The following is a 17,710-nucleotide window of genomic DNA, read 5'->3' as shown; positions in this document are numbered from 1 at the left end:
AAGGACAAAAAAAAATTCCTCCCCAAAATAAAGCCTTTTTGAAGCAGTTGTTGGTTCTAAGAATGTTCTTGGCCTTTATATGGAGCACAAATAGTTTACAGAGTGAGCCCTTTTATAGATAATAGTCATAAGATCACAAAAGCTTATATATCAGTGATTCTCAACTTTCTACTGATCACAAATGCTGAAGGTTGTGAGTTCTGCTAAAAAAATAGCATGTGTGTGCTAATATTTTTTAAGCATAATTTTAGGATGTTAGACTCAGTGTCAACAACATTCATGAGAGGTATAAAAACTCCAAGAGCATGTGACATTAGTCAAATTCAATCCAATATCAATCTAAATATTCAACTTCTAAGAAATAGAAATGGATATACACAAGAGGACTTGGAATACTTTTCTTTATTTCCTTCCTTCTTTCCGTTCTTTCTGTTTGTTTTTTGAGACAGTGTTTCTCTGTGTAGCCTTGACTGTCCTGGACTCACTTGTAGTCCAGGCTGGCTTCAACCTCACAGTGATCCACCTGCCTCTGCTTCCCTCAGTGTTGGTATTATAGGCCTGAACCACTGTGCCCAGCTCTTGGAATGGTTTTAACTTTCACATACTTTTAAAGAAAAAAATCAAGATTTATGATATTAAAATCTAAAGTCTACTGGTACAAACTTCTAAAATATGAATATATTGTTGTCACTGAAGAAGAAATAATGAACATGATATGGTAAATTATGTTGAATCAATCTAGATACCAATATAGGTTTTCAGAGTGAATCTATATTCTATATTATCATTTAAGTCAACAGAGGGAGCTCTAACCTTAGTTATTTATGATCCAAATTATACCCACTTTATAGGAATCTCAGTATTTTATTCATATACTTCCTGTTTTCTTTCTGAGACAGATATATTTATCTCTATCCCAGATTGGCTCACCAAACTCATGAATCTCCTGCCTCAAGTATACTGCCATACCCAGCTTGGAAGTTATTTTAATGAAATGTCATATTGTAGTAAATTCCCAGCATCTACATTTACCAGTTTATAGTCTGGCAAGGCTATTGCCAATGTGTAAGAGGGCTATCATTTATAGGTATATTTCTAAAACAAATGCCATAATTTTTTTTTAAGTGGGGGATTATTATGTAACAGTTAATTCTGTTAGTCAATGAACCTGAAAATAACTCTTAATATTTTTTTCCTAATTGAAAAAGACAAACATAGAAAATATTACAGATGACATCTGTCTTATTTCCTTAAAGCCTACTATAGATTCAATCATTATCTGAAAATTCTTTAATAAGAAACATGAAGTTCAGAACTGTTCAGATCTTAGAAAAGTTATATACATGGTATATTATATAAGCTCAATGGGACCAGGGAAAATACCATATAATATGTTAGTATTTCTCTAAAAAAATATGAGTATTTGCATAAATGGGTAAAGAGTATAAACAGCTTCATATTAGCTAAGTTCTGGTATTGTTCCCAAATCAGTTCTGGTTCAGAATTTCAGATAAAAGTGAAATCTTCAAAAAAAAAAGTGAAATCTTTAATCTTTAGAAGTTTCTAATTTTAGAATTAATTTTATGAGAGGACTTCTCAGAATCTTTAAGTTCATAATCAAGCTATAAGTTTCTACTGAAAATATAATGCAAATACCAATAATTGATACAATGAAGATAAAATTTCCAAATTCACTAACAGATATAACTAAATGAAGGAAAAGCTAAATTGGTGTGGTGGTCTGAATAATAGTGGCCCCATAGGTTCATATATTTGAATATTTAGTCACCAGAGAATGGCACTATTTGAAAGGATAGAAGGATTAGGAGGTGTGGCCTTGTTGAAGGAAGTGTCTCACTTAGAGGTGGGCTTTGAGGTTTCAAAACCCATGCCAAACCCAGAGTCTCTCTCTCTTTGCCTACAGATGTATCTCTTAGCTAATGTTCTAGTGCCTGCCTGCCTGCCACCATGTTCCTTGTCATGATGATATTAGCAATAAAGAGTTGCCTTGGTCATGGTGTCTCTTCACAACATTAGAATAGTGATTAAGATAATTGGTGACAACAATTCTGACTTCTTCCTACAATATAGAAGGTTAAGGTTAGGTGGCCCAGAGAAGTCTGAAGTCCTGGTTGTTTTCTATCCCCTATGTTGTGCAGGCTCATTATTCTAATAGTTTTGACCAAAATGATCTTTCTAGAATACAAATATCCTTTTAGGGTTGATGGGATGAATCAGAAGTTTATGAGTTTTGTTAGAAGATCCTTTTTTTCCCTTCCCTATGCGTATCTTCTTGGCTTTTTCCTACTCTACTCATTCATTCTTAAAGTACTTACAGATACTTCCGACATATTTTATCTACTCTTGGCTACTCTCCATGAACATATTCTCTTCTGACTGAACAGACCTTTCTGGTTTAACTGACATCTGTTTTTAGTCATTAAGATTCAGTATAGGTGCTACTTGCTGGAAGTTGTTTTTGACAACTTCCATGCTTTACCACAGCAGCATGGATTTATAATCTATAAAAGCACCTGGACACTATGGTAAATTGACAGCTTCTTTTTAGTCATTACACTTTGGTTGTCCTGGGGTGGGGGGCAGAAAGCATATCTGGTTCTTCATCACTGTGTTACCATAATGCAACACAGTCCTGTGTGTTTAGTATGTATACAGTATTTGATAGATAAATTAATAATAATAATATGAATAAAATATACAACATGTTCAGAAGAGTAAAAAATCAGGTAAGAGAAATCAAGAACTGAAATGAATACAGCTTGGAAGATATGAACACACTGATAACTTAAGGTAGAATACAAGATTGTGTATGGGTATCCTTATGGGTACATGGGTGTTTGTTCATGTGTGTGGAAGTCAGAGGTCAATGCTGAATGTCTCCTCAATTGCTCTCTACCTTGTTTACTGAATTGGGGTATCTCAATGGATTTGGAGCTTGAGTTGCCTAGGCTGGCTGGCAAGCAAGTACCAGCAAACCTCCTGTCTGTGCCTCTGCATTTGCAGAGCTGGGGATACAGATGTATGGCTTTGCTTTTCAGTTCTCTATATGTGTTTTGGGAATTCAGGTTCTCATGCTTTGGCAGCAAATACTTCACAATTTAAGAAGAGATTTTTAAATTCAGACAATGGCTGTAAAATGGAGACAGGAGAGTGTTAGCAATATTCATCACTGTACCTCAAGAGACCTTGTTTCAAGAGAGCACAGAACATAGGATTATGGACAAAAGTTGAAATGAGTGCTGATATCACTAACATTATCATCAATAATATGATAGTGTGGTAGAAAGTATTTCAAATAACTAACTTTGGTAAAGTCACTTAATCTTTATTTACATTGTAAAACCAAGGCATTAAAACAGTCCTTTAGAGTCCTAGAATCCTGTGGGTTCTGAAAGTAGGGTTGACCTAGGTTTCTGGGAATAGTACATAGGGAGGCCTTGGGTACTAAAATAAGAAATCTTGCCTTCTATTTAAAGGTTACTGATCATGAGTTAGGGATAATGCCCTAGAGATTCTACAGCAGAGAAAAATCTTCAACAGAGGAGATTCTCCTAGGCAAATCAAATGAAACAATCTCAGTGGTCTGGACAAGAAGTGACACAATAAAAATCTATGTTTAACATCTCAAGAACAGGTCATAAAGCAGCTAAAGCTAGAAGTAGTGTTTCTAGAGAAAGTACTAAAGAACAGCAGAGCCTAATTTTTTATTTTCACCTTTAAATGTAAGACATTGCCCAGATACGGGTGTTAGAAATAGTAATTACTGAACTTCAAAATTTCTGATTCATGGTTCATCAGGTAAGGACACTTAAGCCAAGCCTGATGATCTGAGTTTAACACCCTGAATCCCAACACTAGAAGAATCAATACCTAAAAGTTTTGTTTTGACTTTGACACTAATGTTGACCTTGTATGAGGCAATGTTCTCCATTTGCACTAACCTGATGCACACAGACGTTACACTTATCGCAAAATACCATATCATTCCCTTCTTCGCTGTCTGGAGACTGGCAGACATCACAAATCACATCTTCATCATATTCTATTCCTAGACCTTCCTCTGTCTCAATAGCATGGTTCATATTTTCATGGCAGAGGCGTTCCAGGACTTCTATTGTCTTTTCCATAAGAGTCTCATCAATTGGTCCATAACCTGCAAAGAAATAAAAAAGGCAACACATCAGTCAGCTGTCATTCCCAAATCACCTACTGCAGGGATAGAGAGAACACTAAAGGATAAAGCTATTTTTTTTTCTCTGATCTAAAGCAACTAGATTTCAAAGATTTTTTTTTTTTAGGATTATTTTTTCCTTCTTCTTCTGAGACAGGGTTTCTCTGTATAGCCTTGGCTGCCTTGGACTCGCTTTGTAGATCAAGCTGGCGTTGAACTCACAGAGATCCACCTCCATCTGCCTCCCCGAGCGCTGAGATTATAGGCGTATGTCACTGTGCCCGGCTTCAAGGAAGTTTTAAGTAGAGAAAGTCTAACATCAATAACAATAAAATTAGTGTTTGATACATTAATAGAGAAATACATTTTACCGCATTTTCTTAAAAGATTACAGAGCCTGTCATTTGTTTTTCTAAATTTTAGTCAGGGGGCTAGTGAGATGACTCAGTATGTAAAGACATTTGCTGCTAAGTCTGATGACTTGATATTAATCCTTGGGAGCCAAATGGTAGTAGGAGAGAATCGACTCTCAAAAGTTCTTCTTCACACACATGCCACATGAGATGTGGTGTATATATATATATAAAATTAAAAAATAAATTCTTATCACTCTCCTGCTAAAACCTTAATCTATTTTCTTATTCCTACTATAAGACCAACAATTGTAACTTTGAACACTTTAATTTGTTAGCATATTAAATCTCTTATTTTTTGAACACAAATAATGTATTATTAGCAAATTAGCTTCATTGAGAACACCTAATGATTATACTAAGAATTTTTAATATACTATATTAATTCATAGAAGAAAATTCTAGGTAATAGGTATACATGACTATGTATATAAAATACTGTTTTTCAAACCTGATTTTAAAAAAATCCATACCATTTCTTAATGACAAATAGTAACAGAAACCTATTAGTATTCACAAAGTTTTGAATGTAATTCTGAAATTCTCCTTTTGTTTCTGAATCCTTTTTTTAATACTTACATTTTTTCCTCACATTCCGAATTTAACCCAACTAAAATATTCATAGAACTCATGTTGGTTAAAACAAAATACTTTTCTTTTTAAAGAGGATCAATGATTTTTGGGGGGCAGCATATATTTGAATAATTTTCAAAATGATCCACAATAACTTTACCAAATGATATTTTTAATATAAGACATCATAAAGAACATTCAAATCTGTATAAATTACCTTTTAAATTTTGTATCTACTTATGAAGCAAAATTTTTTCTCAGGTTTATTTTTCAGTTAAGACATATCATATGTACATTAAAACATATATACACTTACTTACACAAACACACATATATGTATATATTACATACACACACAGATATGTAGGACCAAAGAGTATAGTATTTAGTCTGGGTATGTACCCAAAGAACTCTATAATCCATATGTGGATATTTGTATATCCATGTTTTTTTTTTCTGCTCCATTGACAATAGCAAGGAAATGGAATCTGTCTAAACAAATGCCCAACAGATGGATTATAAAAATATAGTACATGTATACAGTATAACTTTATCAAGCCATAAAGAAAAATGAAATTCACAAGAAAATGGATGGAGCTGGAAAATATTATATTAAAGTGAGGTGTCAGAAACGTAAATACCATGTTCTCACTCATATGTGGAGCCTAGAGTCTAATTTTAAAATATCTATATTTATGTTAGAGTGATTATGTATAGAGGGCAGGAAAATAGAAACACACCTATAAGAGGAGGAAAAAAGGGGCTGGAGAGATGGCTCAGTGGTTAAGAGCACTGTCTGCTCTTCCAAAGGTCATGAGTTCAATTCCCAGCAACCACATGGTGGCTCACAACCATCTATAATGTGAACTGATTCCCTCCTCTGGCAGGTGTAAATGCAGATAGAACATTCATATACATAAAATCAATAAAATCTTAAAAAAAAAGAAAAAAAAAAAGAGGAGGATATAAAAAGAAGCCTTAGTTTAAAGAGAAGGATAGGAAAGGTAAAGAAACACATGAGATTTGAAAACAGAAGGGAGAATACTGAGAATGGAAGAGTTTAAGAAGTGGGAAGTGGGGAGATGAGGGACTGGAGACAGGGTCAACCAAAACTCAGTATGTAGAAAATATAACAGAGAAACTTTCTACCTTGAAAGCTAATTTTAAAAAGTGGAGTTATCATGTCTAGTTATGAGAACTCAAATTCCAACTTTATCTCATATTAGCTATGTAACATTTTTTATCTTACTGTTCTTACCTATAAAATAAGAATATTATCAAATTCATTATCTTATGAGGATGGGATGTTTGCAAATTGCTTAGTGTGGTACACAGTATGTAGTCAGCATACACATTTAAAATTCTTTAATTTGAGTAAAACTGCTTAATTTAATATTATCTATCTATCTATCTATCTATCTATCTATCTATCTATCTATCTATCTATCTTACAATTTATTCACTTTGTATCCTGGCTGTAGTCCCCTCCCTCATCTCCATCCAGTCCCATCCTCCCTCCCTCTTCTCCTGCTTTGCCCCTCCCCTAGTCCACTGATAGGGGAGGTCCTTCTCCCCTTCTATCTTAAAAGTTTATTTTCAGCTCTAAATTGTTTGAGTACAATATCATTCATCCTAAGGAAAAACTCGACACAAGGCAAAAATCCTCCTCAAAAACTCTTCTAAGGGTCTAAGAGATGGTTCAGTGGTTTAGAGTACTTGCTCTTCCAGAAGACTCAGGATCAAGTCCCAGAAGCTACATGGTGGCTCACAATGATTCACAACTCCATTTGAGGCCTTCTTCCAGCCTTTTCAGACACCAGGCATGAATGTCATTGGTTAGTTAGACACACTGGTTAGTTTTTTAATGTCAGCTTGATACAAGCTAGAGTTATTAGAGAGGAAGCAAGACAATAAGTAGCACCCCTCCATGGCCTCTGCATCAGCTCCTGCCTCCAGGATCCTGCCCTGTTTGAGTTCCTGCCCTGACTTCCTTTAGTGATGAACAGCAATGTAGAAATGTAAGCCAAATAAATCCTTTCCTCCCAACTTGCTTTTTGGTAATGGTGTTTTGTCACAGCAATAGAAATGCTAAGACATACGCTAAACTCTCATACACACAAAATGAAAGGAATATATCCAAAAAATTAAAAACTGAAGTTCAAACAAACAAAAATATCCCTGACATGAACTGATTGGCCTGCTCTTTAATTACCTCCCCCTGAGGGGGAAGCAGCAATACCAGGCCACAGAAGAAGACAATGCAGCCACTCCTGATGAGACCTAATTGACTAGGATCAGAAGGAAGGAAAAGAAGTCCTCCTCTATCAGTGGACTTGGGGAGGGGCATGCATGCAGAGGGTGGAGGAAGGGAGGGATTGGGATGGGAAGAGGGAGGGAAACACGGGGGAGGGGATACAAAGTAAATAAAGTGTAATTAATAAAGAAAAAAGAAAAATGTACTAATTATAACTCATAAAAAAATAATATACTCACAATGTGTCTTCCCCTTTTTTCCTCTAAACCTTCTCATATAACGCTTCCCATTCTCCTTCAGATTCATGGCCTCCTTTTTTCCACTAATTGTTGTTTCATGCACACACACACACACACACACACACATACACACACCTAAATATGACTTACTCAGTCTGTATAATTTAACTTGTATGTATGTTTTCAGTTCTGGATAAGGAATCTCTGTGCTCTTCCCTGGGAAAGTCTTTTTCTCTTACTTTCAGTATTCCTTAGTTGCCTGTAGTTCTTTTTATAGGGTTGATCTTGGCAAAATAACCATAAGGGTGCAGTAACAAATAGCTCTATAATTGAATATAAGATTCAACAAGAGGGAAACTATAAACTACTGGTACAGGAAACCTAGCTAATCAGTGCAATCAAAGTCATGGCTATTGAATGAGAACCTACAACCACTACTTTACTAAACCAACACAATCCCTAACTACATCCTAAACATTTGTCCTTATATCCACAGATAAGAGTAGTTTTCATCAAGGAAACTTGTCTTTGAAACAGAGACCACTACAGGAAATCACAGCCAATCAAAATGCAGCACTGTAGAGCCCAGTCTCAATGGATTGATCTACAAAACACATCCCATCTAAAGCTCAAGAAACATTGCAGAAGAGGGAGAACAATGATTTTAAGAGCCAGAAGACCAGGGAGTTTGCTGTGATATTGTGTATCCCAATGATATCAGAAGCTACATCCATAAAATCTCAATGTGACTTCCTGAACGTGAGCAGAACAAGGATGACACAAACAGGCATGTTAAAATAGACTGGGAAAAATAAAACCTCACCCTTACACACACAAAACACCTTTTCTAAGATTACATAAAATATGGTGAACTGGATGGGATCCTATATCAAAAAAAGATCAGTAGAGAGAAAAGAGGAAAATTCCAATAAAGTCTGGAACATCAGTTAATGGTGATGTTACCTGTGCTGTTTCTTGACAAAAATATTTTGTCTTGACAAAAATACCATGGCAAAGAAATATGTTAATATTAGAGAAACAGAGGTATACATTTGTATTTTCTGTACTGAAATCAAGCTATTCCATAATAAAAAGTAAAATCCCCATCCAAAGAGAATCAATTGTAAAATATTAAGCTTATAGGGGAGTTTTTTTTTGTTTTGTTTTGTTTTTTAATCGAAGGAAGCACTGTGATGACTGTGTTATCTATGAATTCTATAAGCATGAAAAAACCACACATTGAGGTACTGGATTAGGTTGTCATACTCTGCCTTTGTCCCTTTTATATTTCCTTCTCTGTGATTTACAGTCTTAATTGTCCATCCCTAACTCCTCTAAAGGGCAAATAAAGAGAAAACAGAACATACTAAGTTTTTGAGAGCAAAAACTAAAATTTATTTGTTAGCAGAATAACTGCTATCACCAAGGCAAAAAGGATTTAATGTAATTTTAACTTTTAAAAAATACGTATTCATATATTATCTTTAATAGAAAACTCACTGAAGGTAGCTAGGAACTACTTTAGAGATATTTTTCATAGGTCTAACCATTTTAATTCTGGGGAACAAAATTAAAATCCTTGTATTAAAGAACAATTGTCAGAGCAACTTGTCACTTGTAGTGGGCGCTATTAAATGCTATAGATTGACCGTTCCTTCAACACCTGGAAGACAAATCTCTCTACCTCTGGCCCTGCTCATTAACGTTTTCCAGGACTAATCCAAGAACAGATTTCAGTATCCTTTTCAGCCAGAAGTTTAATCAACCATCACCACACTAACAACATTATGAAGCAACTTCATGAAACTTTGAACCATCTGTATTTGTACTGAATTAAGAAAACATCATTTAAAAGTCATTACTCTATTTTAATATAGATTAAAATTAGTACAGATAAATGCTGCTATATTTTATGTACTTAATTATGAATCACCTAAGGACCAATACATGGAAAGAGCCTAGACCCCTGCTCAGATGCAGTCCGTGGGCAACTCAGTCTCCATGTGGGTTTCCTAGTAAGGGGAGTAGGAGCTGTCTCTGACATGGAGTCAGTGGCTGGCTCTTTGATTACCTCTCCCTGGCGAGATGGCCTAATTAGGCCACAGAGAAAGAGGATCCAGACAATCCTGATGAGACCTGATAGGTTAGGGTCAGATAGTAGAGGAGGAGAACCTCCCCTATCAGTGGACTAGCGGAGGGGCATAGGTGAGAAAGAGGGAGGCAGGGTGGGCACAGGAGGAGATGAGGGAGGGGCTACAGCCAGGATACAAGGTAAATAAATTGTAATAAATAATAAAGAAAAAAATTAAAAAAAGAAAGGAAAGCAAAATAAAATCAAATTTTACAGGGTTCTAGCAACTTAAAAAAACTCCCTGAGGTCAAAGCACAATTTCTTTGTAAGAAAACAGATTACCCATTTCTCCAAGGTCTTCATTAAGTTCCTGAAGCCAGAAGATGTCCATGTCATCTAGGTCATATCGGCATGTAGATGCTGCCAGCTCTAGGGTATTGATATAGCCAGGCTCTGCAGACTCTGGGCTAGAGCAACGGATGTATTTCCGGGGCCGGACAAACAGAACATCCTTTACTTTTTCAGATATAATCCTAGAAAAGCAATAGAAAAAGAAATTGGCAACAATCAACAAATGACAGATTTCAGGTGCTGACAGGATAAGCCAAACGACTCTGGCTATACTGGGGATCATGCACTCTGGGAGATATGGTGGATACCTTTCTAGAAGCAAATAGTTCTACAAATTCAGTTTCAACATCTGCAGTGAACTTATTGACTGATAATGATAGGCTACCATTTAGTCTTTTAAAAATGATAATGTATTGTATATTCTTGGTTTAATAAGTTACCAAGTATATTTAGAAGGGAAAATCTGGTTATGAGTCTTGACTGTACAAAGCTACCATTAAACATATACCTCAGCAAAACCCATGATTTTCTTCCATGGATAGAATACTATATGGTAGTGCAGAGCACAGGTTTTAGACTCACACAAGCCTATTTTTTTCTGCCATTCATTTTCAAAGTGGTCCTGGAAAATTACTTAATTTAGGTAGAGTTCATTTTCATTGTGAAAAAGTAGGGACAAAAATAATAAATCAATAAAATAATACCGAACTGGTAAGATTACTATGCTTACATGAAATAAAGTATTTGGTGTGGTATACAACCAAATCAGATTTCAGTAACTTAGTGACCATTACATTTTTATTATTTTCATTATGCAAATGAGTTAGTCAAGAGATCATAGAGTTGCACAAATTCAAGGCCTTTCCCAACCATATATAAGAGCAGCCACAGGTCTGAGCCAGGGCAATATGATGGAATGAAAGATTCCTACTGGTGTGTGTGTATGGGAGGACTGGAGAGATAGATCAGAGGTTAAGAGCACTGTCTGCTCTTCCAAAGAAGCTGGGTTCAACTCTCAGCACCCATATGGCAGCTCACAACTGTCTGTAACTCCAGTTCCAGGTAGTCTGATACCCTTACACCAATGTGCATAAAATAAAATTTATAAAAAAGAAAGAGTCCTACGGTTGCATCAACCTTTGCAGTGAGCTTGAGAAAATCTATAGCAAGAAAACCAATCAAAAGAAGAAATGGAAAAATTTCATGCCCATAACTTATTCTACAATTGATGGTTTAAATACCAGATGAGGCATCAGAAAATATAACCAGGAAGAAATCTGGATTATTATTTCCTGGCAATTTTAAAGAACAGAGTGGGTTATCTAAAAAAGAGAAAGAAACAGACACACTCATGTTATCATAAAATAATGAAAACCATTCCTGTGGAAGGATTTGAGAGCTAATTTAATTCTAGAGTCATTATATATGTAAAAGGGTTAACAAGCATATCAATACATGTAATATTTATAGTCAATCACGTAAGTGTAGAGTAGATATTTTCTTCTAAGCATTCTTCCCAAAGCCCATGACTCCAAATAATTTATTCTGAATAAAGTTAATAACTATATATACATATAAAAATTTCTATCATATGGAGATTCAAAGACAAAATCAGTAAGTATTTGAAGAAAATGAAGAAAACTTAAACATTAATTGAAGCTAAAATTTTGGGAACTGTATTCAGAGGCCTGCTTCCAACTGAAAAGGACAAAAACACATGTTTTTCAGAGACTTCAAGATCAAATATACTGTGATTCTTTGGTGCATAGCCTTACAAGGCAGTTATAGAATATTTGATTTTCCCAAGATATGTCTTTTCTAAAAAAAGACTTTATAGCTAATGATTCATCTCAAATGCTTTAAATTACACAAAGAAAAAGATAGATTATAAATTTTCTTGAATGAAGCTTATGTTTATAAAGCTTCTGGAAGAACACAAGGAGAATATATAACATTAGGGTAGGCAAAGATATTTTAAATGAAACACAAATGTCATCAAACACAAAAGGAAAAGACTGAAAAAAAAACCCACACATACTAAAACTGGTTATTAAAAGAAAAAAAAAAGGCAGTTCATGAGGCAGATGATGTTTGCAATTAAAGACAGACAACAAAGGGTTTACATTTATGATGCATATTAAAGTCTAACAAATCAATTTGGAAAATTCAAACAATCCAATTAAAAACTAGATAAAATATTTAAGAAGACACTTCACAGATCAGGCTAACATGTGGCAAATAAACAATAAAAGGTTCTTAACCTCATTAGTTATCACAGATATTGAAATCATAAACACTGTTATCTATTAGAATGGCTAATATTTAAAAGACTGACCCCACACTGGTCTATGAAAGTGTAAATGATCGTAAGAAACTGAAGCAAATAGACCTGTTATTACATTGCTGGCTTGGGCATGAATTGATATAAGCCACTTTTGGCAGCAGGTATTATAGTTATAAGGTATGCATAGGATATGAACAGATACATGTCCTTTGACCTAGCAAATCTACTCCTTTAAATATTTAATTAAAACATACAGATGTGAAAGATGAGTAAAAAGGCTCAGTTTCTGCAACTGCTGGAAACAACCTAAATGTCTACTGAGGGTGAATGGATAAATAAACTGTGGTATATTCACACAATGAATATGAAATAGGATGCATGGGTGAAAAATTAATGAACTACTACATGCAACAGCATGGATGGATCTCACAAGCATGATGAACAAAACAATCCAATCTCAAATGAATATATACTATAGGATTCTATTTATATGAAGTTCAAAAACTGGCAAAACTGTTACCTACGGTGAGGGAGATCAGTTACTGGCAGGGAGCAGAAGAAAGGCTTCTGGGGTGTTGGTAATGTTCTATTTCTTGATCTGAGTGGCAGTTAAATGAATATGTTTAATTCATGAAAATTCATTCAGCTATACAATTATGCATTCCATATTCTCTGGGTGTACATCATATTTCAATGCAAAGTTTAACATAATTAGAATGGTGATATCATCTCAGTCATCTTTCTATTAAGTATAATGAACTAAAGTCTGAACCTGAGGACTGAAACAGTAACACCAAATGCAAGAAAACACATGGATAAAAGGTCAAAATAATGTAAATTTACAAGGAGAAGTTACTGAATTTATGACAGAGATCTGTGAAAATGTTACTTTGGGATTTTATTTTATTTTGGAATTTTGAGACAGGGTCTCACTATGTAGCCCTGGCTATCCTGGAATTTGCTATGTAGATCAGGCTCATCTCCAAATCACAGAGATCCACCTGCCTGTGCTTCTTGAGTACTGAGATTAAGGGTGTATGCTACCATGCCTGGAGGATTTTATTTTTTTGAAACAAGTTCTTGCTGTGTTCCCTGTTTCAGCTTCCCAAATGCTGGATTACAGATTACAGGTTTGTTAGCAACCCTACGTTGGGACTTTTTAGAAAATAGTTTCATTTACACACACACACACACACACACACACACACACACACACACACACACGCTCACGTGCTAAAATGTCTTGACTATCAAAAGACAGTTAAGACTGTCTTTTGCTTCATGTGTATGTTTGAATGATCATATGTGCATGCATGTGTGCATGTATATGACTGCTATAGCTTTAGAGCAGTAGTTTTCAACCTTCCTAATGCTGAGATCCTTTAATAAATCCTTTAATCTCATGTTGTGGTGACTCCCAACCATAGAATTATTTAGTTGCTACCTCATAACTGTAATTTTTCTACTATTATGAATTGTAAGTATTTAATACATGACCTCCAAAGGGGTTGTGACCCACAGGTTGAGAACCACTTCCTTAGAGACAAACAATAGGCTAATCTTTCTACGATTTTCTTTGCGAGCCATTATAGAGCCCCAATGAATGGCATCAGATCACTGATAAGAATTGGGGTTGGAGAGATGGCTCAGCAGTTAAGTGTGTGTAACTGCTCTTGCAGAGAAACCCAGAGTTTGGTTACTAGTATCACATGTTATTTCCAGCTACAAGAGATCCAATGCTTCTGGCCTCCATAGGCACTTGCATGCATGTGCACATACTCTTTCACTCACATAGTTAAAAATAACAAATTTAAAAAGAATTAACACAAATTTTATATATTCTCTTCTGAAAAAGGGCAATTATTCCTTAATTTTTAAATTTTATTTTTGATATCACTTTCTTTTTAAAATTTTTCTCTCATATATTACACAGTTTCCCCTCCCTCCTCTCTTTATTGTCCCTTTCCTCCGCCTCTCCCCTAATTCACTCCTCCTCCTTTCCCTTCTGAAAAGTGCAGGCCTTCGATATCAACCAAACATGATATATCAAATTGCAATAAGGTTAGGCATCTCCCCTCATATAAAGGCTGAATGATGCAACCCAGTGGGAGGAAAGGGTCCCAAAAGGAGGCAAAAGAATCAGGGACAGCCCCTATTTTCACTATTAGGAGTCCCACAAGAAGACCAAGCTACACAACCATGAAGAGGGTCAAGGTCAGTCCTATGCAGGCTGTGTGGTTGGTAGTTCAGTCTCTGTGAGCCTCTATGATGCCAGGTTAGTTGATTCTGTGGGCCATGTTCATTTTGATTCTTTTTTATTTTCATTTTTAATTTTCTGAGACAGGGTTTCTCTGTGTAGCCTTGGCTGTCCTGAACTTGCTTTATAGACCAGACTGGCCTTGAACTCACAATGATATGTCTGCCTCTGTATCCCCAAGTGCTGGGATTACAGGTATGTGAAACCATGCCTGGCTGTGGGCCATGTTTTTGTGGTGTTCTTGTCCCCTCTAGCACCTACAATCATTCCTCCCTCTTTTCTGCAGTATTCCCCAAGTTCGGCCTGATGTTTTAGCTGTGGGTCTCAGCAACTATTTCTATCAGTTGCTAGGTAAAGTCTCTCCGATGATGATTATACTAAGGTCCTGTCTAATGATATAGCAGGGTTTAATGATATATAGGGTCCTAATGATATAGCAGAATGTCATTATGAAACATTTTATTGATTTTCCCCCAGTCATGTTTGGTTCTATCCTAAGTTTCTAGGCTATCCAGCCTCTGGTTCCTGACCCTCCAGGCAGTGTCAGGGGTGGGTGTCCTTTCATGGCATGGGTCTCAAGCTGGACCAGTCATTGGTTGTCCACTCCAGCAATTTATGCATCATCTCTACCACAGCACAACTTGTAGGTCGAAGGTATTGTGGCTAGGTTGGTGTCCCAATACCTCCACTGGAACTCTTGTTTGGTTGTAGAACATGGTTCTGTATCCCCCATTGCTAGGAGTCTTATCTAGGGTCACCGTCATAGATTTCTGGGAGTTTCCATTGCATTAGCTTTCTAGCTCATCCCAGAAATGGCCCCCAAGTCCAGTTGTCTCTCCCAGTACTTTCTCCCTCTGTCTTCCTCCCACCTGATCCCTTCTGTTTCCATTCCCACTACCCCAATCCACCCATGATATCTATTCTACTTCCCTTTACCAGAGAGATTCATGCGTTCCTGCCTTGAGCCCTCCTTTTCACTTAGCTTCACTGAGTCTGTGGATTGCAGCATGATTACTCTTTATATGTTTCCAATGTATTTCATTATAGTCAGCCTTCATTTCCCTTCTGTATTCCTTTCGGATCTATCCCTTACCTCCCTCCCACCTTCATGCTCTTTTATTTCTGTAATCTACAGATTTCAATTTGTCCTCCCCATATTTATTCATGGGTGGGGGAGTATTCACTGGAGCACGGTTGACCTACCAGGGACTACACCCTTAAAGAAAAATTACTTTCTTCTAACACCCACCAACTAATAGCTCCTAGGACTTAAGAGTCCTTTCCTCTATCCTTGTACAGATATTTTCTGGCCACGACAAGACTGCTGCACTCATGAACTCATAGCTGCTGTTTTATTTGGCCACTATCACTTAATAAAAACACCATAAGAAAAGAACATAGAATTTTTCTCATGTCAAGAACATAGACACAAAAATGATTAACAAAATTATACCAAAAGAAATTTTAAATTCAAATCAAATGGGCGTATGGACTGACTATACTGTTTCACAGCCTAACTTTTTAGGTTGAAAACCTAACCTAAATGTGACTATGTCTGGAGACAGGGTAATAGGGGTAGGGTAGTGAAAGTAAAATGAAGTTATATAGATAAAGCACTAATCCAATAGGACTGTTTGCCTTATTGAACAGAGAAAGAATTCTTTCTGCATGTTCATCAAGAAAAGGTCATAATAAAAAAGTGTCAGGAAGGACTAATGCCCTTATCAGAAGCTGAATCCTGCTGGACCTTAATTCTGGGAAGGTCAGCCTTCAGAATTTTGAGAAATAAGTTTCTGTAGTTATAGGCATGCAACCTATGGCATTTTATTATGGCAGACCAAGCTAATACATTTAGGTTTATTTCAAGAATGCAAGTTTAGTTCAATATTAAAACAAAACAAAACAAAAACTTCCACTCTCGGGCATGGTGGCACATGTCTTTAATCCCAGCACCCCCAGAGGCAGAGGCAAGCAGATCTCTGTGAGTTCAATCTTAGCCTGGTTTACAAAGTGGGTCCAGGACAGCCAAAGCTACACAGAGAAACCCTGTCTCAGAAAATAAAACAAACAAACAAACAAACAAACAAAAAACCCCAAACAAACAAAAAACCACCACCACCAAAAAAAAAACCCTTCTATTACAATCCATGATATTAACACACCCAAGAGACAAATCCATACATGCCTATCACTTGACACAGAAAGAATATATGAGATGATAAAAATTATGAATGGATTAAGGATTAAAAGCAGAGATGAGTTTCTTCAACTTGATAAACAACATTTATCAAAACCCTAGAGTTGGTATCATACTTAAATAGTGAAAGACTGAATGCTTTCCACCTAAGATTGGATAAGAGTTTCTGTGCTTAATGTGATATTGGAAGCTTTAGCTACTGTAATATGTCAACAAAGAACATAAAAGATGAAGAGTCTACGAAGGAAGAAGAAAAACCATTCTTATTTTCAGATGACATGATAGTATATGTAGAAAAATCCCAAAGAACTGAGAATTTGGTGGCTCATGCCTGTAATACTAACACCCAGGAAGATTGCCCACAAGTTCAAGGCCAGGCTAAGTGATAAGTAAGATCCTTTTTAAAAAAGGGGCGCTAGAGAGATGGTTTAGGTGTTAAGAGTATTGTCTTTGTTTTTGGAGGGCCTGGTTTAATTTCCAGTACCCACACGTATATTCACAACCACCTCAAACTCCAGTCCCAGGAGATCCACACCTTCTTCTGTCCTCTGTGGGCACTGGACAGACATATATGCCAGCAAAACAGCCATACACATAAAATAAGTACATACAAATTAAAAAAGACATACAAACAGGAAAACACCTATATGTATATATATGAAACAAAACAATAACTTAAAAAATTAAGTGAAATTATGAAATTTGCTAAAAATGGCTGGAGCTAAGAAATACTGAGGTAATTCAGATCCCCAAAGACAAATGTTCTATGTTCTCTTCAATATGTGGATCCCAGCTTTAAAATTTTTTAGATGCTGACTTAACTTGGAATGTTTGTATAGAGACCAGGAAGCCAGAAAAGTGCCACTGGATGAGGGGGGT

General features: G+C 36.0%; 1 protein-coding gene across 2 annotated transcripts in view; it reads right to left on the bottom strand.

The window, feature by feature from the left end:
- Positions 1 to 17,710, bottom strand: part of Jade3 (jade family PHD finger 3) — a 145,386-nt gene that overhangs the window by 28,282 nt on the left and 99,394 nt on the right. The window contains exons 8-10 of one of the 2 annotated variants that reach the window (XM_060374452.1): positions 12,898 to 12,975; positions 10,085 to 10,275; positions 3,963 to 4,174 (exon numbers count right to left, since the gene is read on the bottom strand). In XM_060374452.1, coding sequence (XP_060230435.1) covers positions 3,963 to 4,174; positions 10,085 to 10,275; positions 12,898 to 12,975 — 481 coding nt within the window. The remainder of the gene's footprint in view (positions 1 to 3,962; positions 4,175 to 10,084; positions 10,276 to 12,897; positions 12,976 to 17,710) is intronic. The other variant, XM_060374453.1, reaches the window with a different exon arrangement.

The sequence above is a fragment of the Meriones unguiculatus genome, chromosome X (genome assembly GCF_030254825.1).
Source record: "Meriones unguiculatus strain TT.TT164.6M chromosome X, Bangor_MerUng_6.1, whole genome shotgun sequence".
Taxonomy (NCBI): domain Eukaryota; kingdom Metazoa; phylum Chordata; class Mammalia; order Rodentia; family Muridae; genus Meriones; species Meriones unguiculatus.
This window is presented reverse-complemented; position numbering and strand designations above follow the sequence as displayed.